The sequence below is a fragment of the Sus scrofa genome, chromosome 10 (genome assembly GCF_054392235.1).
Source record: "Sus scrofa isolate SSC_HxYL_T2T_F1_AM1 chromosome 10, Sscrofa_HxYL_maternal_Yorkshire_Landrace_v2.0, whole genome shotgun sequence".
Lineage (NCBI taxonomy): Eukaryota > Metazoa > Chordata > Mammalia > Artiodactyla > Suidae > Sus > Sus scrofa.
Genome location: NC_139392.1, coordinates 95,186,352 through 95,209,003, shown reverse-complemented (window position 1 = coordinate 95,209,003; position 22,652 = coordinate 95,186,352). Strand labels below are relative to the sequence as shown.

The window sequence follows — 22,652 nt, the reverse complement described above, 5'->3', positions numbered from 1 at the left end:
TGGAAAGACAAAGGAATCAGAAAAGCTAAGACGACTTGAAAAAGGTGTGTGATAGGAATCACTGATTTCAAGATGGCGCAGTCATTGAGAAGGCTTTACTGGGATAGATACCTGTGTGAGCAGAACAGAATGGAGAACCAACAAATAATCCCAGAGAACTGTAGCTGGTTGACTTTTGACCATAATGGCAGATTTTCTCAATTTAGTGTGGATGGATAGTCTTCGCTTATGGTGCTAGAATAATTGGATGCCCCCAGAAGAAACCAAAAACTCAAAACCCTTGATCTAAACTTCACACCTTATAAAAATATCAGCCCAAAATAGCTCATCAATTTAAATGTAACCTGTAAAAGTAAAATTTTAAGACGAAAACAAACATTTTGGGATTTAGGATTGGTGAAAAGTTCTTCGTCATGACTTCAAAGCATGATCCTTAGAAGAAAAATAATTGATCAGTTTGACTTCACGTGAATGTAAAAGTTGCGGCAGGGCGGAGTGGCCGCTGGGGGGGGGGGGGGCTGCCGTTCCGTTCTGAGGAGTGGCCCATGGCACGATGGAGCAGGGGGAGCCTTGCACCAGAGCAGGACGGCCAGCCACGCAGCACAGCCTCAGGAGCCTCCCTGCCGTGGCGGCGGCAGTGGCGGCAGCAGCAGCAGCAGCAGCAGCATGTGGTGGTTCCCGATGGAGCCAGGACCTCGGGAGGGTTTGAGCAGGCTTGGAGCGGCCCGCTGACAATGTGACAGCACCGTTAGCCATGGAAAAATGTTGTCAAGCTTTGCTTTGTGAAAAGTCCTGACAGGATGAAAAAGCAGGTTACAGACTGGAAGAAACTATTTGTAACCCCATTTGCCAGGTAACTCATGAAGGATGCATAAAAACTCTTAATGTCTCAACAGTGTGAACCGGTCTGTTAGAAAATGGCAAAGGACCTGAAGAGACCTTTCACTGAAGAGGAAAGTCAGATGACAGACAGACGACATGGAGAGATGTCCAGTGTCACTAGCCACCAGGGAAGTGCAAATATTACATACACATCTGTCAGATGTCACACATCTGCCAGAACCGTTAGACCTCGGGACGGTACCGAGTGTTGGTGAGGATGCCGAGAACAGAATCTCATCTACTGCCGATGGGAATGCAAGGGGTTACGGCCACTTTGGAAGGTGGTTGGACGGTTTCTTAGAAACTGACCGTGGCTAAGCAGTTACCGTATGACCCAGCAAGTCCATGCCTAGGTGTGTGTGCAAGGAAGTGAGTCACAGATGCAGAAACGGCACCCCTGCTGAAAGTGGCCTTATTCATAAGGTGCTAAAGATGGAAACAAGTACTGTCCACCAGCTGATGGCTGAGCGCCCTCTGCTCTCTCCACACAGAGGGGTACTTGGCAGTAGAAAGGAGCAGTGCTGACGCTGAGACGCGGACGAGCGTGGAAACTGCTAAGTGAGAAAAGCTAGTGGCAGTAGCCCAGGCCGCGTAGGAAGGGGCCAGAAGAGGCAAGTTTATTGTAGAAAAAGTGGATTAGTGGTTGCCTGAGGGGCAGCTGTGAGAGGGGCTTACATGGTGTGTGAATTATATCTCAGTAGAGATTTAAAAAGTCTTTTTAAGTTTTTTTTTTTTTTTTTAAAACAAATATTCATGGGCTTTATCCAAAAGAAGTGGAAACTCATGTTCACACAGAAACCTATATATTGTCCCAGTGGCTTTATTTGTATTAGTAAGAAACGGGGAAGCGGCAGAATTTGTTGAGGTAGGTGAAGGGTTAAACAGATGTGCCGCATTCTCCCTGGAGCAGCGAGTGGTCAAAAGCCGTTGGTACCTGGCAGCACCTGGCAGCCGGGATGGGTCTTAGGCATCAGGCTCAGCGCCTTCTGGGGGCATGTGCTCTTTGCGCGTGTCTGTGAGGCTTCTAGACAGCGGGACTGGGGGAGGGACGGCTGTGGGGGCGGCTCCAGAAAAGGTGGGACACTCCGAGCTGATGCAGAGTGAGGTGGGTGGAGGGCCTGAAGATACTGTCGGCTGTTGGAGCGTGAGTACGTCTCCCCAAAGTTACACGCACTAACGGAGATTCACCGGGAGAAGGGGCATCGGTGAGAGCAGGACTGCGCAGGTGCTGTCCAGCGTGGTTCGGGGAAGACGTGTGATTACGTCTGGGTGAGCTGTGCACCTGCAGCGCTAACCCCCGCGGAGGGCGGCTGGTTCCAGCGAGGCGAGCGCCCCGCGAGACGTCCGTGTGCAGGAAGGAAGCCTGGCCCGGAAGGACCCCGCTGGCCCTTTCGACCTGTGGGGTGAAATAAATCATTAAAATTCCACGTGTTTTTCCTTCGTTAAATGTGGTTGCTAGAGAATGGACAGTTTCGTGTGTGGCCGGCGTTGGCTTTCACTTGGACCACGTTGCTGTGGAGTCTGTAGCGTCGGGAATCCGCAGTTAGAGTTGGCGCCCTCTGGGGACTGGGCTGGGTCTGGAGGAGGGGGCTAAGGGTGAGTTCTTGTTGTTAAGCCCTTCTTTGCTGTTTGGTTTTAGAGGGAGTTGATGAAACGAGACAAACATCGACCTCTAACACAGCCGTGGTCTCTACCTTGGAACCTGTTACGCAGCCCATTCCGATTTCCATGGTGAACGTGAGCATAGCGAGGAAGTTTGGAATGAAAAGTAACCCTTGTCTTGGTCACTATTTGTTCTTTTTTTGTCATTTTTAGGGCCACACTTGCGACATATGGAAGTTCCCAGGCTCGGGGTCTAGTCAGAGATATAGCCACCGGCCTACACCAGGCTCACGGCAAGGCCAGATCCTTAACCCACTGAGCGAGGCCAAGGATCAAACCCGCAACCTCATGCTTCCTAGTTGGGTTCGTTTCTGCTGCGCCACGACGGGAGCGCCACTATTTCTTCTTCACTTTAGTTTGCTGTATCAGAGTAAAGTCCTTGCTTTCCCTGCTTTTCAGCTTATTGCAGGAGTGGCCAGGACATCCTCTTTCAGAAGTAATGCCCACAGAAAGCGGGAGCTGTTCAGCTGCTCGCCAAGCAAAACAGAAACGCAAATCTCATAGCCTTTCCATCCGAAGAACTAACAGCTCGGAGCAGGAGCGGACGGGCCTGCCGAGGGAAATGTTAGAGGGACAGGTAAGTCGGTGCCCATCAGTGTCCTGTGAGGACGCTGATCTTGTTTGTCACGCTTCAGAAATAGCCAGATATGTTCAGGGCTCCAAAGGAGAGGAGAGCGGGTTGCCAGACAGACAGCCCGCTGCCCAGCCCGGTTAAAACCAGCATCGAGTGCCGCAGCCTACGTGGGCAGGACTCGCTGCAGGTTGATGTGTTGACAGCGCTTAATGCAGCAGGGGCGTCCCAGTTTGCGCTGGTTTCCGTTCTTTGTGCAGGTGAGTTGACAGCGCAGTTGTGGGCTTTCTGTCTCAGACTCAGGAGAAGAGAGTCAGGGACGACGATCTCCTGTTCTCTGGAGAGTTTCTGGAAGCTCATCTTTCAGGAACTGTTCTTGACTTTACCTGCGTCCTGCCTTAGTGAGTGTGTTATCTGCTGTTTGTTACATTATGTCTTTCTGATAATTTGGTGTCCCTGGGATTAAATGATGTACAGGTTTTTGTTTTTTTTTTTTGTCTTTTTAAGGTCACACCCGCGGCATATGGAGGTTCCCAGGCTGGGGGTCTAAGTGGAGCTGCAGCTGCCGGCCTACACCACAGCCACAGCAGCAAAGGATCTGAGCCGCGTTTGCAACCTACACCACAGCTCAAGGCAAAGCTGGATCCTTAACTCACTGAGTGAGGCCAGGGATCGAACCCGCAACCTCATGGTTCCTAGTCAGATTCATTTCTGCTGCGCCACGGCGGGAACTCCCGATCTACTGTTTTATTGATAAAGATAGGTTTGCTTACACTTTCTCTAGTTCCTTTGTGATGAAGAAAACGTGTTCCATTTTAAAAAGAACATTGTTGTGCAGCCCAAATAAAAGCACACGTCATCGTAAAATTAGAGACATACTTGGGGTGTGTTCATATGGGCATAAGTGTATATGGATAAAAACACACATGTAAATTTATAACCATTCCTGCACGGCTAGAGCTGGTCCATCAGCCATGAGGTGACAAGAAATGCGGCTTGAATCTGCACCTCGACCAGCTCATCGTCCTCCAGCTGGAACGGGGCCATGTGGGTGCGGGAGGCAGCTGTGCTCAGACCTGGGGTCGCTGGTTTGGGGTGGGCCTTGGCTTGGAACCCCCTTAGATACGGAATGGATGAGTGGGGAACATGGTTACGTTTTAAGTTCCCTTTGGAAATAAAGTCTTAGGTTTAAGTAGCCTCCAAGATGACTTTGATGTTCTTAGTGAGCTCGGAGGCATCACATCTGGGCACCGCAGCCTGGGAGTGTAAACAGCGGGCGTTCATTTCTCCGGGTCCTGGAGGCAGAGCTTGGAGAGCAGGAGATGGGCAGGTTGTCTCTCCTGGTGCAGACGCTGCCCTCTCCGTGTCCTCGCAGGGTTGTCTTGCCGGGTGCCTGTGAGGACACCAGGTAGACTGGACTCAGGGTCAGCCACAGGCGTCTTTTTTTTTTTTTTTTTTTTTTTTAATGGCCGCACATGCAGCATGTGGAGGTTCCCAGACTAGGAGCTGAATCCAAGCTGCAGCTGCCAGCCCACACCACGGTCACAGCAACGCTGGATCCTTAGCCCAGTGAGCGAGGCCCAGGATGGAACCCACATCACCGATGCTATGTTGGGGTCTTAACCCACTGAGCTACGATGGGAACTCCCACAGAAGTCTTTTTCCCTAAGCACCTCATTAAAACCTTGTCTCCAGAGACAGTCGCATGCTGAGTGCCGGGGATTAGGATGTTAGCATAGGCGTTTGAGGGGACAAGAGTCAGCTCACAACTCTGAGGAACGTGAGGGTTTGAATGAGAGCTGTGCAGTGCAGCTTACGTGATGGAACGTTCTAGATCCGTGCAGTCAAATGTGGAGACAGGAGCCGGGTGTGTTGAGTGGGACTGAGAAGTTTTAAAAATCGTAATTAACTCACAATTAAATTTAGTCAAATGTGGGGAGTTCCCGTCATGGCTCAGCAGTAATGAACCCAACTAACATCCATGAGGATGCACGTTCGATCCCTGTCTTCACTCAGTGGGTTAAGAATCCAGTGTTGCTGTGAGCTGTGGTAGAAGTTGCAGATGGGGTTCGGATCTGGCATTGCTGTGGCTGTGGTGTAAACTGGTGGCTTTAGATCTGCTTTGACCCCTAGCCTGGAAACCTCCATGTGCCGAGGGGGTAGCCCTAAAAAGACAAAAAAAAAAAAAAAAAAAAAAGGAATTCCTGATTAAAAAAAAAAAAAAGAAATATATGTGTATACCTGGACAGTGTAAATAGTCTAAAATACTCTCAAAAATTGTTGGGATTAAATTTCCAACAGTGAACATTGCAGAGCCGCCTCCTCTCAGTTACTCCTGAAGTGGGGTGCCCAGTAGCCTTTTGCCAGCATCCTGCATTGTGATGTAGGGACAGCAGGTAACCCTGTGTAGGGTCACTTGGAGCCCCGAGGCCTGGGAGCCTGGCTGCTGCGCCGCCCCGGCGCTGGTGCACATGCCTGCTGGTGGATGAAGCGCGCTGGGCTGGCTGGTCCTGGGCGGCAGGACAGTGGTGATGGCGTTGGGCACGGGCACCAGGCATGGTAGGTGCAGGCCTCGGGTGCGGACGCCCTGCCGGGGACCTGAGCGGAGGGTGTTTCTTGCTGGACAGGCTTCCGGGACACGTTAGGAGGTGGTGCAGGTGCGGAGGATGCTGCCTCTGACCGTGGCCGGGGCGGCGCCGCCTGCTTCCGCTTGCCGCTGTGACCCAGTGTTGATTCTCTGAGAAGCCGGAGGCATCCATCGAAGCTGTTCGGACAGGAGTTTCCTTGAGTGACACCAGAAGTGGGGCGCCTCTCACCTCGGGTCCAGGCCTCTGACGGCACAGGAGACTTGAGCGGAGCAGAGCTCTCACTGGGCTCCCGCGGCCTCGGGGCGCGTGTTCCCCTCCGCAGCGTCTGCATTCTGCAGGGGACGGTAGCGCGGGTGTCTCAGTTTTGTCTCCTGTCACGATTACGTGTTACGTGCAAGTGCCTGTGCTGTTTAGGTAAATGTACCATGGTGCTTGCTGAGTAGTCAGGCACTTTAAACACATTAAACGTCATGGGTGCAGGTGGGTGGGACCCAGGGAGGGGCGCTTGCCTTGGGAGGGAAGGGGGACTGCGCTGAGGGCTGTGGGGAGGCGGCCCAGAGCCAAGGCAGGTGGATGGGGCGCCGGATGCTAACTGTGATGGTTTGTTTTATGTTTGTTGTTATTTTAAGATTTCTTTTTTTTTTTCATCATTTTCGTGAGACGCTTATTACCAGTTCTACTAGATACAATTTTTATTTATTTATTTATTTATTTATTTATTTATTTTTGTCTTTTTGCCATTTCTTGGGCCACTCCCGCGGCATATGGAGGTTCCCAGGCTAGGGGTCCGATTGGAGCTGTAGCTGCCAGCCTACGCCAGAGCCACAGCAACGCGGGATCCAAGCCGCGTCTGCAACCTACACCACAGCTCACGGCAATGCTGGATCGTCACCCCACTGAGCAAGGCCAGGGATGGAACCCGCAACCTCATGGTTCCTAGTCGGATTCGTTAACCACTGCGCCACGACCGGAACTCCCTATTTATTTATTATTAATAAATTGATTTGTTTTTGGCCATGCCCATGGCATGCAGATGTTCCCAAGCTGGGAACTGAACCCGTCCAAGCCACCACCAGGTCCTTAACTCACTGTGCCACAGGAGAACTCCTAGATTCAGTTTTTAAACAAGTGGCTTCACATATAGCTTGTAAAGTTTGCTTTCCCTTTCTGCTGTTATTTCAAAACACGTTGCTAAAATGTTGCCGTCATTACAGATCATTTTCCCTAAAATTTCTCACTTCCTAAGAAGTTAATCTGAGAAGGAATTTACTAAACATTGTATATCTTTTTTGTATTTGCAACGCATTAAACATCAAAAAGGTTATGCTGCTTATAAATTTGCAAAGTCACTTAGAAAATTACACTGACAACAGTAAACTATTGAAACATTATTTTAGAAATACCTGGTAAGGAGTTCCCTAGTGGCTCAGCAGGTTAAGAATCCCACAGTGTCATTGCTATGGCTCAGGTTGCTGCTGTGGCGTGGGTTCGAACCCTCGCCTTGGAACTTCCGCATGTCTCAGGCTTGGCCAAAAAAATAGTAAAAAAAAAATAGTTAAGAATTTTGTTTGAAAATACGCCAAGGGCCGGGAGGGGCGCATGCACAATATCGTACAGGCCGCGCCCTGCGGAGGTGCGAGTAGAGCATGGCTTCTGCCGGCCTCTTGGTGGCAGTGCTGGAAGGCTGGCACCAGATGTGCACGTTGGGCACCACTGCTGCTGTCCTCTGACTCTCCCAGTGAGGTGTGCGGAGCCCCTGTCAAGGCCCGCGGCCCCAGGGAGCAAGCACTCCTGGGAACTTGCACTTGAGTGTTTTCATGTAGCTGATACACGTTTCGCTCTTAAAGCTGAGAGTTTTTTGCTCCTTTATGATGTTAGAGTTACAGGAAATCACTTAGTTTACTCTGCTTGAAGCACAGTTATTAGTGAATAGCTTATTAAAATTAATTTATGATACCATTTGCTAGAGCATAAAGGGTGGTTCTCGTTTCATTTCTGGAAACTTTTTCCTTCTTCTTTTTTTTTTTTTTGGTCTTTTTTTAGGGCTGCACCCGCAGCATGTGGAGGTGCCCAGGCTAGGGATCTAATTGGAGCTGTAGCTGCCAGCCACAGCCACAGCCACAGCAATGCCAGATCCGAGCCACGTCTGCCATCTACATCTACACCACAGCTCACAGCAATGCTGGATCCTTAACCCACAGATCGAGGCCAGGGACCGAACCTGTAACCTCATGGTTCCTAGTCAGATTGCTTTCCACTCTGCCACGATGAGAATTCCAACTTCTTTCCGTCTTTACAAATCAGGGAGTTTTTGCATAAGGCTGGCTTGTTTTCTTTGTGAGAAGAATTGTATGTTTTGAAGAAGTGTTTGTGAATCTTGTACTGCCCTGGGTAACCTTTTAAGACAATTTGTCTTTAGCTTCATCTGTAGAAATTTGTGGAAACTTGAAGTTCCTCGAGTTTGTGTATAAAGAAAGAAAATATGTAAAGATGAAAAATAAGAGTCTAAGTGATAATTCACTTTGGGAAACGTACGTTGGTGCTGGTGTCAGAGTTTCTCATTCGTCGTGTCCATTCATTTTAAGCAGAATCTTCCTTCTCTGCAGGATTCTAAACTGCCTTCCTCGGTTCGCAGTACGCTTCTGGAATTGTTTGGTCAAATAGAAAGAGAATTTGAAAACCTTTATATTGAAAACTTAGAATGTGAGTATCTCTCTTATTTTCATGTACTTTTGTCCCTCTGCACTTCTCCAGACAAGTACTTGAGAGGGGGCTTTGTGGGTGGGCAGTCCCCACTGTGTCCCTTTTCTGTTCTCTGGCTGAGCCTTCGGGGCTTCAGCCACAGACTCTTAGTGTCTTCCAGCTCTGCGCTGAGTCAGGTGCTGGCAGAGCTGTGTCCTTCTGGAAGCCTGAGGGGGTCTGTGTCCTGCTTGTCCCGGGGGTGGCGGGTTCAGTGACCCGCCTCGTGAAGACAGAGGCCCCACCCTCTTGCTGGCTTTCCCACCTCCTCAGCTCCCAGACCTTCCTCCGTCTTTCCCTCCAGAGGGGCGGGCGGGGTCCTCCTCGTGCATCTGACCCACTCCTGGGGACACGGGGGAAGGCGGCCTTCTGGGTCGCGTGGCATCATCGTGGTCAGAGGTCCTCCTTGTCACACCTGCAGGGCGCCTTTGCACCAGCTCCCATGGTGACTGGTTGTTTTGGAGCAGCCAGTGTTCTATTTGCCACATCTGCCATCTGAGCTGTGATTTTATGGAGAACGAACGCATTTTATAACTTTCTCCACACAAAGTATACTGTAAATTGAGGGAACTCTGATTTGTTTCTTTAAAATATACCGTGTTTAGGAGTTCCCGTCGTGGCCCAGTGGTTAACGAATCCGACTAGGAACCATGAGGTTGAGGGCTCAATCCCTGGCCTTGCTCAGTGAGTTAAGGATCCAGCATTGCCGTGAGCTGTGGTGTAGGTCGCAGATGCAGCTCGTATCCTGCGTTGCTGTGGCTCTGGCGTAGGCCGGCGGCTACAGCTCCCATTGGACCCCTAGCCTGGGAACCTCCATGTGCTGCAGGAGTGGCCCTAGAAAAGGCAAAAAGACAAAAAACAAACAAAAAAATAAAATAAAATATACCGTGTTTAGAGAATTTCCTAAAATGTGTGTTATCTGTTTGACTTACTGCTTAAAGGTAAATCAAAAGAATTTTAACGAGCTTGGCTGTAGTTTTTTCATTTTCTTAATTTTAGAAGCAGTGTGTTCACTTGTTTCAAGAGTCAAGGCACATGAGGAGAAAAGATGCGCCTTCACCTGCCGGGCAGCCCGACCTCTGCAGGGAAACATCCTCTGCGTTTTTGCTTTTTGTTCTTCTCAAGGATGTTTTGTAAATTGGAATCACCTTCTCTTTTAGCCTTGTCCACTCAGGCCCTGCGCACTCACGCGTCCCTGTCAGGTGTTAGAAGGTGACCTGTGCCCTTCCTGACCTTCGGCCTCCCTGCTTGTTACGTCCAGCTTTGGGGGTTTGTTTTTGTTCTTTCAGTGGCCGCACCCACGGCATTTGGAAGTTCCTGGGCTAGGGGTCGAATCGAACCTGCTGCTGCTGGCCTCCACCTCAGCCACAGCAACCCTGGATCCAAGCTGCATCTGCAGCTTGAGGCAACGCTGGATCCTTAACCCACTTTGCTGTTGGAAGATTTAATGTTTCATATTAGATGTTCCTTTTATTTATTTATTTTATTTTTAATTTTTTCCTGGTCTTTTTGCCTTTTTTTCTAGAGCCGCTTCCCACGGCATATGGAGGTTCCCAGGACAGGGGTCCAATTGGAGCTGTAGCCACAGGCCTACCCCAGAGCTACAGCAACTCGGAATCCGAGCCACGTCTGCGAGCTATGCCACAGCTCACAGCAACGCCAGATCCTTAACCCACTGAGCGAAGCCAGGGATTGAACCTGCAACCTCCTGGTTCCTAGTTGGACTCGTTAACTGCTGAGCCACAATGGGAATGCCTAGATGTTCCTTTTAAGTCCACCTTGAAAACTGAGTGAGAAATTATTTCAGCTTTTTATAAAATAAAAATTCGGTACTGTGTACTGCTTTTATGGGTTAGTATGAACGGTAGCAACCTAAGTATTATTGAATTTCTGTTGTGGTCTTAGGCCTTGTGTTTTGTGAATTGATGCAGTTTGTTCAAAAACAAACAAACAAAACCCCCAAAACCCTGTAGGGTTACAAGTGACTGATGCTGGAGGTGCTTTGAGTTGACACTGTCCATGGCTTCCTGCTGCAGGAATATGTCCATATGCTCAGACTGGATCCATCTGAGCCTTTTGCCCTCCGCCTGCCTTGCAGGCTGACCTGCCTGTCTCTCTGTGCCGAGTGGACCCTGGGAGGTCCTGGGGGTGAGTGGCAGCCCAGGCCTTGCTGCGTCAGTGCCCACTCGCGTCCGCAGACGAGTCCCTCCCTGGTCCTCATGTCTGCCTCTGCCCCCTCCTGGCAATGCTGTGCTGCCATCACTTGGCTTAACTTGCCCGGAATCTTCAGCCTTGGAGGGATGCCGCCCTCACTGCTGCGGTGCCAGAGTCAGTGATAGGTTTGATGACAGTGTGTTTCGCTCCAACTTTAGTGTCCTCAGCTAGACTAATATTTCGTTGACTTTTGGCCAGTGTCAGAATAGCATTTTTTTGTTTGTTTTATGGCCACACTCGAGGCACATGGAGGTTCCCAGGCTAGGGGTCCAATTGGAGCTGAAGCTGCCTGCCTACACCACAGCCACAGCAATACCAGATCCTTGCTCCACTGAGTGGGGCCAGGGATCGAACCTGCAACCTCATGGTTCCTAGTTGGATTCGTTTCCGCTGTGCTACGACGGGAACTCCCCTGAACGGTGTTTTTAAATGTAAGAAATAAAGTACAAAGGCATGAACTGTGTTGAAGTCCAAGAGTCCTTGAAGGCCCGGTAGTGTGGCGTCTTCCCGGGGTGGGGAGACGGGTGGCCTTTGGTCTCTGAGGTGCTGTCCTGAGTTGTTTGGAACTCTGTGAACGTGACCATTTCTTGTCTTTGTTTAGACAGTACTAACGTTTAACACTTCTGGGTGCTGAGTTTTGGGATTGGTGGGCACACGTGCAAAGCCCCTGTTTCCCTTCGCAGTGCGCAGAGAAATCGAGACTCTTAATGAACGTCTGGCTGCTGAAGGACAGGCGGTCGACGGGGCGGAGCTGAGTAAGGGGCAGCTCAAGACGAAAGGTAAGGCTGGCCTCCCGCGGGGCTCGCCCTGCAGCTCGCCTCTGGGGGAGGTTTGGGATTGAACAGACGACCGGCCTGGGTCCTCCCGGCCCTCCCAGGGCAGGAACGTGACTGGGGTCGGGGTGCAGGAAAGAGGAGGCTCCAGCCCTGCCCGGGGACCCTGCCAGTGTGGATGCGCCCTCAGCTCCTTGGCCCTCCCGTGTGGAGTGGAAGGTGGGGTGTGCGTCCCTTTGGTGGTGGGGCTCTTTTCAGCGCTGCTTCTGTCTCTGCAGCCGGCCACAGCACCAGCCAGCTCTCGCAGAAGCTGAAGACCACCTACAAGGCCTCCACCAGCAAGGTGCGTGCGGCTCTCGGGCCGCTGGGGGCTGCGAGGGGTGTGCACACACGTGCAGTAGGCGAGCCGAATGTCGTGCCTAAAAGGAGGCTTGTGGGAGTTCCTGTCGGGGCTCAGGAGAAACGAATCTGACTGGCATCCGTGAGAACGCAGGTTCGATCCCTTGCCTCGCTCAGTGGGTTAAGGATCCGGCGTGGCTGTGGTGTCGGTCAAGGACGCAGCTCGGTTCTGCCGTCGCTGTGACTGTGGTGGAGGCCTGCAGCTGTAGCTCCGATGAGACCCTCGGCCTGGGAACCCCCATGTGCCGCGGGTGCGGCTCTAAAAGGACAGAAAAAGGGAGGGTTGCCAAGGAGGTCCCTGGTGGCTCAGAGGGTTAAGGATCAGCTGTTGTCACTGCTGTGGCTCTGGCTATGGATGTGGCACGGGTTCTGTCCCTGGCCCAGGAATTTCCGCAGGCTGCGGTTGCAGCCAAAGCAGGGGTATCGTCAGTACTCAGAGGCCACAGTGCGGGGCCAGCCAGACGTTACCTGTGCTGCTGACGGAGGTTGGGACGTTATGTGTGAAAGAGCGTGGTGGGTTTCGGGGGAGGGCGCTGTGTGTTTGCTCTGTGGCTTGGTACGGAGCTTCCGAGTTTGGAGACAGCCGATAAATGGGTGCAAAGCGATAGAACGTGGCTTCTGAGACACAGTTACATCTTAATTTCCTAAGTATGATCAAGAAGCGAGGCTCATCTCCAAGGCAGCAGGGACATGTGTAATATTTTGCTTTTTCTTAGGTTATCTTGTTCTCACCTTCTTTAAGTGGCAAGTATTGAATTTGAGAATCAGGTTTTCCACGGAGGTAATACCATGAAGTAGTATTTTGAGGTAATTTTGTATGCATCTCCACTTTGGAGTATTTCAAAGAAAAGATAAATTAATTACCTGACCTCAGTGAGGGTAAACCACCTTGGACGCTTCTCCTCCTGATGGTAGTGGTGGTTGGTGTGAATTACTAATCTGTGTGTGCCTTCCTGTTTTCTTGCATCCTACTGGCTCTTTTATTTTTGGCCACCCTGCAGCACATGGAGATCCCGGGCCAGGGATCAGATCCAAGTTGCAGTTGCCGCCTAAGATGCAACTGCAGCAATGCTGGTTTCTAACCCACTGTGCCAGGCCGGGGATCGAGCCTGTGTCCCTGCACTCCCACGACGCTGCCGATCCCATTGTACAACTGTGGGGACTTTATTTGCTTATTTACTTTGTCTTCTTGCCTTTTCTAGGGCTGCTTCCTGTGGCACATGGAGGTTCCTAGGCTAGGGGTGGAATCGGAGCTGTTGCCACCGGCCTACACCACAGCCACAGCAGCGCCGGATCCGAGCCGCGTCTGCAACCTACACCACAGCTCACGGCAACGCCAGCTCCTTAACCCACTGAGCCGCAACCTCATGGTTCCTAGTTGGATTCGTTAACCACTGAGCCACGACGGGAACTCCGGGAACCTTTTTTATGTAAAGAATGTGGACGTTTTGCCTGATGGCTGGGTTTCGGGGAAGAAGACTTGCAGGTGCGCAGCAGCTTCTGCATGGAGCTGGGCCTGTGGGCTCTCCCGAGGCCTTTGTAAAGACTTCATTTCTGCTTTTTGGGATCCAGCTGCACTCGTTTTGTTGCTTTCACATTTTATTTAGTTTTAGTTTTAGTTTTGACTTTGTCTTTTGTCCTTTTTAGGGCCACGCCTGCGGCATATGGAGGTTCCCAGGCTAGTGGTCAAATCACAGGGGTGGCCAGCCTACACCACAGCCACAGCAGTGCTGGATCCGAGCCGAGTCTAGACGCAGCCTACACCACAGCTCACGGCACCGCCGGATCCTTAACCCCCGAGGAAGGCCAGGGGTCGAACCCAGGCCAACCTCATTGTTCCTAGTTGGATTCTTTTCTGCTGCCTGTGACAGGAGCTCCTGCTTTAACGTTTTAAATATCTATTCAATGATTTATGCGTTTTCAAGACAGCTTGTCTGTTTTTTAAACTTGAAAACACTTGCTCAGTAAATTACCTGCAGAACTTCTTCCCGTCGCAATTGCAGATCGTCTCCAGCTTTAAGACCACCACATCGCGGGCCGTGTGCCAGCTCGTGAAGGAGTACGTTGGCCACAGGGATGGCATCTGGGACGTCAGCGTGGCAAGGACAGCGCCTGTGGTGCTGGGGACCGCGTCTGCTGGTGAGCGCACGGCCTGTCCCGGCCCGCTGCACGGGAGTGTGTGGGAGCGGGCCCAGCGGCCGCCTCCGCCTGCCCTGGGGCCCTTGCCTGCTTCCCTGTCCGGCCTGGCGCAGCCTGGCCATCGCGTTCTGCCTGAGCGCGTGCCCTGGGCTTGGAGCCACTCACCATTGCAGCAGCAGATGCAGCACCTCTGAAACGTTCTGGGTGTTTCTTGGTTGGCTTTCTTGTTGCTTGTAGTCGGGTGCGTCTGCTCGGAAAGCACATGGCATGTGTTTTCCTGCTGGGGAGGTCCCGCCACAGGGTGCGCTGGGTGGTCTGGAAGGGGCCCTCAGGCCCAGGATTAGGTGACACGGGCAGCAGGCCACCCGAGTTCACTGTCAGGAGACCCTTGGCCGCGGGAGAGAGCCGGCTCTCTTCTTGTTGAAAGCGACTGCAGGTGCATAACCTGATAGTCTTTCGGAAAAAAAATTCTAAAATGGAAAATGGTGCTTACCTGTTGGAAATAATTTTGCCAGCTTGTGAGACGTTACTGGAGTCTGCCTTTTACAGCGGGAACGAGAAATGTTGAAGTAGTTAGCGTGATGTGGAAAGTTCTTGTTCGTTTATTTATTTGTCTTTTTGTCTTTTCTAGGGTCGTTCCCGCGGCATATGGAGGTTCCCAAGCTGGGGGTCTAATCGGAGCCCACAGCTGCCCGGCCTACGCCAGAGCCACAGCAATGCCAGATCCGAGCCATGTCTGTGACCCACACCACAGCTCACGGCAACGCCGGATCCTTGGCCAGGGATCGAATCCGCAACCTCCTGGTTCCTAGTTGGATTCGTTAACCACTGAGCTGCAGTTCTTGTTTAAAACCACGTTCCCATGTGAACAGCCTATTGTTTGGGTTACTCCAGTTAAAAACCCACAAAGACCCATCTCCGATATTTTTGAAATCTCATTTGGATAATTGGCTTTTTTCCCAGGTTTCCTTGTTAGGCCTCCTCCTCAGCTTTTTAATACAGTGCTCTGAGAGGAAAGGGCCACAGGAACTACAGTACCTCAAATAATTCATAGCTGGATTTGGATGCTACTTGCATCTGAATATTGCTTGATGTTCTGAAAAGTCTTAATATTTCAACAAAAAGATGACTCCTGCATCTGAGTCCAAAGCCTGGTGCAGTTGGTGCCGCAGAGCCTGGGCGTTCAGGTCCCCAGATGGCCGCTTGCTGGTTCCGTGCCCGCCGGAGGCCCCCGCTCTCCCATCACCCTGGAAACGTTTCCTTCCATCCGCGGAGTTACACAGTGATAGGAGCAGACGTGCACAGGGTATTAGTGGTAGAGTGTAACTTTTCAACGTGAGAATTTTTATCTTGTCCTTTTGTTAAAAGCACCACAAAAGCGGCAGCCACCAAGCACATTTGTTTCGATTTTGCAGATCACACGGCTCTGCTGTGGAGCATCGAGACCGGGCGGAGCCTCGCCAGGTACACGGGCCACGTGGGGTCAGGTGAGCCTGGGGCTTCCCACTCCTCTGGTTCCCGGCGGCCCCTCACTGCCCTGTCTGTCTCACTGGGCTGGGCCCCTCCTTCTCTTTGGCCTTGGCCTGTGGTGGCGGGTGTTGGAGCGCGGAGTGAGCGCATGCTTCTTGGACTCGGCGTTCACCGTGTGACGGCCCGCTGCTGCCCTTCCCCGAGTGGCATCTGCCGTCTGCCTCTGGGATGGAGGCTGCCCTGGTGAAGGGGAGCTTTAACCAGGGTAGCTCCCCGCACACGGCGTGACTTGGCTGCCGCCTGCCTTGTGCCGCTTGGGTCCTGAGAACAGAGTGTCCCCCTGTGGGCTGGCCTCGAGGCCGTCGAGGTGCGCGGGGCGCAGCTCCTCTTCCGGATGCGCGCAAGCGCGTCTCCTGTTTGTCTTCTGGTCAGATCACTTCGCGCCTTTGTGGCTGGACGCCCCCACCTCTGAGCTGCCCGTGAAGAGCTGTGGTCCCTGGCCCCTCTTCTCCTTGGGGGGCCGCTGGGTCTATAAGTGGGTGCCACTGGTGTTGGGGTCTTTGGCGCCGACTCTAAGGCCTTGCAGCCCCGCCTCCTGGGCTCCCACCTGTAGGGATGGTGCCTGTTGGGCGAGGCCGGGCATCGGTTTGCGCTGTTCCCTCTGTGTCAACCGTACTAGGCATTGACTGGCCCGAAAACTAGCAGTCCGTATGCGCCCACTGTTTGCCAGACTTGTGGCTAAGCAAGCACCCGCTGATGAGTGAGTGCAACTAACGCTTCCACTTCTGTTACTGATTTGCCGGAGCAGAGACACCAGAGAGTAAAGGTTGATAAGCATTGGTACTGTTTTCTAGTAGTGTTCACTTGGAGCATTTTTTTTATTGTTTAGCTTCTTTATTTTTTGCTTTTTAGGGCCACACCCATGGCATATGGCTAGGGGTTGAATCGGCGCTACAGCCGCCAGCCTGCGCCATGGCCACAGCAACACCAAATCCGAGCCGTGTCTGTGACTTACACCACAGCTCACGGCAATGCGGGATCCTTAAGCCACTGATCGAGGCCAGGGATGGAACCCATGACCTCATGGTTCCTCGTCGGATTCGTTTCCGCTGCGCCACGATGGGAGCTCCAAAATGGATTTTTTTTTTTTTTTTGGGACGCCCGTATTGTTTAGCTTTTTAAGGCCATCACAGCTCTCCCAGCTCTCCCCACAGTTACCTGTTGTGTTAGTAGTAAAAATGGATTTTTTTTTTTTTGGGACGCCCGTATTGTTTAGCTTTTTAAGGCCATCACAGCTCTCCCAGCTCTCCCCACAGTTACCTGTTGTGTTAGTAGTAAAAATGGATTTTTTTTTTTTTTTTGGGACGCCCGTATTGTTTAGCTTTTTAAGGCCATCACAGCTCTCCCAGCTCTCCCCACAGTTACCTGTTGTGTTAGTAGTAAAAATGGATTTTTTTTTTTTGGGACGCCCGTATTGTTTAGCTTTTTAAGGCCATCACAGCTCTCCCAGCTCTCCCCACAGTTACCTGTTGTGTTAGTAGTAAAAATGGATTTTTTTTTTTTGGGACGCCCGTATTGTTTAGCTTTTTAAGGCCATCACAGCTCTCCCAGCTCTCCCCACCATTACCTGTTGTGTTAGTAGTAAAAATGGATTTTTTTTTTTTTGGGACGCCCGTATTGTTTAGCTTTTTAAGGCCATCACAGCTCTCCCAGCTCTCCCCACAGTTACCTGTTGTGTTAGTAGTAAAAATGGATTTTTTTTTTTTGGGACGCCCGTATTGTTTAGCTTTTTAAGGCCATCACAGCTCTCCCAGCTCTCCCCACCATTACCTGTTGTGTTAGTAGTAAAAATGGATTTTTTTTTTTTTGGGACGCCCGTATTGTTTAGCTTTTTAAGGCCATCACAGCTCTCCCAGCTCTCCCCACAGTTACCTGTTGTGTTAGTAGTAAGAGAACATCTTCTGGCGTTTGTTGGTTTCTTGGGAGAGTGTTGGTTGAATGGCGTAGGTGACAGATGTTCATGAGAGAGGGGTCGGCGAGGTTTGCTGAAGCTTCCTGTGTGTTCGGGGTCTGGGCGTGGTGGCAGGGGGCGGGCTTCCCCTGTGCCGGGTCAGCCCTGAGTCGGGTGCCTGGGAGCTGTGCCTGGGCTGCGGCGGCACCTCCCTGTGGTCTCCTGCAGAGAGCTGCACGGGCAGGAGGGCACAGGACTGGCCAGTCCCGGGACAGCACCCTCTGGGGCCAGGGTCCCAGTCCTTAGACTCGTCTCCCCATCCTCCGGGGGCACGGGGGGAGCTTGCGCTGTCTTTCTTGTTGCTGCTGGTTTACCCCGAGAAGCAGAGACTCCCCGAGGCCTTGCACGGATTCCTGCGTCGCGGGAGGTGGGGGTCGTGGCTGGCCCGCCCCCAGGCCTCTGTCCCTAGGCTGGCTGGGGCTGCCTCTGTATGTTCCCAGGTCTCCTGGGTCAGCCTGGGCTCCTGGAAGCTGCAAAGGAGGTGCCTGGGCAGTGTTCCCGTTGTAGTCTGCCTCTGCTTGTTGTAGTTGTCTTTTTTAAAAACTCATTAAGCTTTATTTATTTATTTTTTGCTATTTCTTTGGGCCGCTCCCGCGGCATATGGAGGTTCCCAGGCTAGGGGTCGAATCGGAGCTGTAGCTGCCAGCCTATGCCAGAGCCACAGCAACGCGGGATCCGAGCCGCGTCTGCAACCTACACCACAGCTCACGGCAACACCGGATCCTTAACCCACTGAGCAAGGGCAGGAACCGAACCCTCAACCTCATGGTTCCTAGTCGGATTCGTTAACCACTGCGCCACGACGGGAACTCCATGTAGTTGTCTTTTTATCCTGGTTTATTCTTTACCCTGGGGGACCTCCCTATGTAAAAAGAAGATTTTTTTTTTTTGGTCTTTTTTAGGGCCACACCCGCGGCATATGGACGTTCCCAGGCTAGGGGTCCCTTCAGAGCTGTCGCCACTGGCCTACACCAGAGCCACAGCAGTGCTGGATCCGAGCCGAGTCTGTGACCTACACCACAGCTCATGGCAACGTCGGATCCTTCATCCACTGAGCAAGGCCAGGGATCGAACCCATGTCCTCATGGATGCTAGTAGGATTCGTTAACTGCTGAGCCACGACGAGAACTACAGAAGACGATTTTTTTTTTTTGGGGGGGTCTTTTAGGGCTGCGCCTGTTTCATATGGAGGTTCCCAGGCTAGGGGTCTAATCAGAGCTGCAGCCACCGGCCTATGCCAGAGCCACAGCAAGGTGGGATCTGAGCCGTGTCTGCAACCTACCCCACAGCTCACGACAATGCCGGATCCTTTACCCACTGAGCAAGGCCAGGGATCGAACCCGAAACGTCATGGTTCCTAGTCGGATTCATTTCCGCTACGCCATGACGGGAACTCCCAGAAGTAAATTATTAATGCTCTTTTTCTGTGTGTCCTTTTGTTGAGCCGTTTGACGGTTCAGATTGAGTTACTTCATATTGTACCTCTGTCCTCTAGACACTTATTCATAGTTCAGCTGAATGAGAAGATTTCACATTGAACTAGTCATTGTTTTTAGTCTTTAAGTTTAGCTCTGCAGTACATGCTGTTGCAATAAAAAGTACTGTGTTCTTATTCTAAACTATTTTTGTAACATTTTTATTTTGCAGTGAATTCCGTAAAATTTCATCCATCTGAGCAGCTGGCTCTCACCGGTATGTTGATTTCTTTTCTTCGTTGCACGGTCATTGCTGACTTGAGAACAAATGTCCTTGTCGTCAGTAGCGTCAGGATCTTCCTCCCCTTTCACGCCAGCCAGTCCTTAGACGCCTCCGCAGCTCGTGAGGAGCGTGGTGGAAGCGGCACTGAGGGTGCTTTGACCCTCCGTGGGCTGGGAGTCGGCGTTCTGCGCTGCGCTCCCTGCAGCGGCCGCGGTGACGTTCATCACTGAGGGGCAGGCTTAGCCAAAGCCTCGAGCGTGCACGTCGAGTAACCCCCGCTTTCTCTCTTCAGCATCTGGAGATCAGACTGCTCATGTCTGGAGGTACGCGGTCCAGCTGCCCACTCCTCAGCCCGTGGCCGACACGAGTGTAAGCAGCATCCCTACCTACCCTGAAAGCGCAACATGGGGCGTGTGGGTGGGTCTTTGGATGCGTGCGACTCTCGTGGACTGGCTGCGTGTCCCCAGAATTCGTAGGTTGGCGTCCTGACCCCCAGGGTGGCTGTCTTTGAAGGTGGACGCGAAATCCTTGGGTCACGCGAGGTCACAGGGTGGGGCTTAGTGTCTGGAGCAGAAGTGGCGCCGTCTCCCTTGCGCATCTGGGTGAGGCCGCCTGGGCCCGGCCCGGAGGCTGGTTCGAGGCCTCCCCCGGCCAGAGGGCGGGGCCGTGTCTGTGCAGCTGCAGGGCCCGCCTGCACCTCCCTCTCCGCAGACGGCAGGCAGGCGCGGGCATCGCTTCTCCTCTCTGTGTGCTCCGATTACCTTGCTTACTCTCTCATACCCGATCTTAGACAGCTTGACTTCCGTGTGAGAGCGCCCCGTAAGCCAGCGGCTCCTGCCACACGACTTATGTGGGTAAAGTTTTCACGTGGGTCACAGAAGAGGTTGTGTGTTGAGAAGAAGAGTGAGTTCACGCATTGAATCCACACGTCGTTCAGAGCCGAATGTGCCTCCTGGCTTCAGCTGCGCTGTGTCCACCCAGCACCTGTCGGTGATGACACGGGGCCTTCATTACCCTTTTGAGTGACTCCGTCTGCCGGGTATCTGCGGTGGGGCCTGAACTCACGGTCGGCCCTCCCTGTGCTGCTTCAGAGTTAGGAGTGGTTGCTGGGCGGAGGCCCAGAGCGTTTTCTGGGTCAAGCAAAGTTAGGCTTCAGTTGCCGCCACAGTTAGAGGGTGAAGGTCATCCTGCAGGTCTGATGTTCCTGCGTTTGCCTTTTCCTTTACTTTCTCTCTCTCTCTTTTCTTTTTTTAGGGCTACACCCGCAGCATATGGAAAGTTCCCAGGCTAGGGGTCGAATTGGAGCGACAGCTGCCAGCCTGCACCACAGCCGCAGCAACGCAGGATCCGACCACATCTGCGACCTACACCGCAGCTCAAGGCAACACCTGGTCCTTAACCCACTGAGCGAGGCCAGGGATCGAACCCGCAAGCTCATGGTTCCCAGTCAGATTTGTTCCCGTTGAGCCCCGAGGGGAACTCCCAGACAGACGTTTCCTTATGCTTGGGTGAGCACGAGTCCCTGGGTGTCCACCGTGTTGGCAGTTCGGTATTCGAGGCTGTGGTGTGAGTGGTCTCAGACCACCTGCTGAATCAGTGGGTCGCACTAACCGTGTGGCGCTGAGTAGCTCACTCGACGTGGGGAGGGGGCTCATTTTCCCCGCTGACCGTGAAACTCTGAACCACTCACCTTGCTACACAGGCCCCTTCTGCACGAGACGCTGGGCTTCAGTGACTGCCTCTGCGAGCAGCTTTGCACACAGACCTTGGGTGTAACGGGCAGTTCTTAGGCTTTCTATTCCGAGGTTGCTGGTGGCAGTAAAAGTGACTGAAGTTAAATAGACTTTCTCTGAGACTGGGGAAAAAGACAAACAGTTCTTACCCGTCATCCCCTGCGTCTGTCAGAGTGGGCTTAAAAGATCTCATCATCGTTTTTTAACGTGACTTCCTACATTTCCATCTTTTTTTTTTGTCTTTTCAGGGCTGCACCCGCGGCATATGGAGGTTCCCAGGCTAGGGGTCGAATCGGAGCTGCAGCCGCAGGCCTCCACCACAGCCACAACCACGCCAGATCCGAGCCGCACCTGCGACCTACACCAAGGCTCACGGCAGTGCGGGGTCCTTAACCCACTGAGTGAGGCCAGGGATCGAACCCACAACCTCATGGTTCCTAGTCGGATTCGTTTCCGCTGCACCACGACGGGAACTCCTTCATATTCTTTCTTTTTTTTAGTGAGGATTCTAAATGTGTTTTCGATTGGCTCCTGAGGAGTGAAACACTCCTTTTTATGCTATGATGAGAGACTGATTCTCGGTGGTGCTCGTTTGGTTTTGCTCACATCTCTGGTCAAAACCTAAAATGTCGAACTTTACTTTACTTTCCCGTGCCGTTGGTTCGTGGAACTGAACCGTGGCTTGTGAGATGTCACAGCCACCTTCATTTCTCCTCCTTTCACTTGGCCCTGGGTTCTGGCTGAGCCGGCGGCGGTGGCGGGGGGCTGACGCGCGCTCACCGAGCGCCAGTCGACCGGCGATCGATGCCGCCCGAGCGTGCGGCCGGGTCTGGGAGCTGCAGACACGGGTTCCAGGAGCCGCTTCTCTGCTCTCCCCTCCGCAGCAGCTGTGTGGCGAGGACGAGGTGGAGTGCTCCGATAAGGACGAGCCTGACGCAGACGCGGATGCGCCCAGCGACTGTCCCACCATCCGGGCGCCGCTGACGTCTCTTAAGAGCCACCAGGGCGTGGTCATCGCTGCCGACTGGCTGGTCGGGGGGAAGCAGGCGGTGACGGCCTCCTGGGACAGGACGGCGAACCTGTACGACGTGGAGACTTCGGAGCTCGTCCACTGCCTGACAGGTGCCCAGGCGGCGGCGGCGTTTGGGGCGTGCGCGTGCGTGCGTGCGAGTGAGAGAGAGAGAGAGAGCGTGAGCGCGGGTGTGCGTGTGTTTCACCGTGCAGACGTCCCCACTTCGAGGATTAGGGTTAGTTCTCGGTGCAGCCATGACTCTCAGAGATCCTGTTTAGGGGGTGGTCTTGCATCTGGACACGTGAAGTTGGCAACGTGCTTGGTGTGTGGTGACTTCAAGTCCTCCAGTAACCGCGACTGATGGGTCACGGCCTCCCTGGGTCGGGCATCCTCGGCTCGTGTGCGCGGGCTCTTCCTGGGTCTCGCGGGGGATGAGGGGTTGGCAGGGCTGCCCCCACCCGGGGCCTGGGGCTCTGCTGTGTGACGTCCTTTCCTGTGGCCCCTGACTGAGGGGCAGCCCCTCTGGAGGCGTTTGACCGACCACACGTGTGGCCTCCTTCAGCAGGAGAGCCTCTGCCTGGACGCTCTCCCAGGCCCACCTTGACCCTTTCACAGGCCACCCAAGATGACCCTTCTGATGAGTTCGTAGCCTTGGGCTTTGGGGAACCTTATGGTACCGAGCATGCTCTCTCAGCATGTTCGCAGGCTCTGCCCAGGCACAAGGATGGTGTCATACAGGGCGTGTGCCAGGGCCTGCGTGT

The 22,652-nt window shown here is 52.8% G+C and overlaps 1 protein-coding gene across 20 annotated transcripts in view; it reads left to right on the top strand.

The window, feature by feature from the left end:
- WDR37 (WD repeat domain 37) overlaps nt 1-22,652 on the top strand; it is a 111,329-nt gene that overhangs the window by 14,038 nt on the left and 74,639 nt on the right. For 8 of the 20 annotated variants that reach the window (XM_021064033.2, XM_021064035.2, XM_084978832.1 and 5 more), the window contains 9 exon segments: nt 2,944-3,121; nt 8,310-8,406; nt 11,340-11,435; nt 11,708-11,772; nt 13,832-13,967; nt 15,383-15,454; nt 19,096-19,140; nt 19,439-19,515; nt 21,764-22,001. In XM_021064033.2, the coding sequence (XP_020919692.2) occupies nt 2,984-3,121; nt 8,310-8,406; nt 11,340-11,435; nt 11,708-11,772; nt 13,832-13,967; nt 15,383-15,454; nt 19,096-19,140; nt 19,439-19,515; nt 21,764-22,001 (964 nt within the window). In that variant the 5' untranslated portion in view covers nt 2,944-2,983. 20 annotated transcript variants of the gene reach the window in all.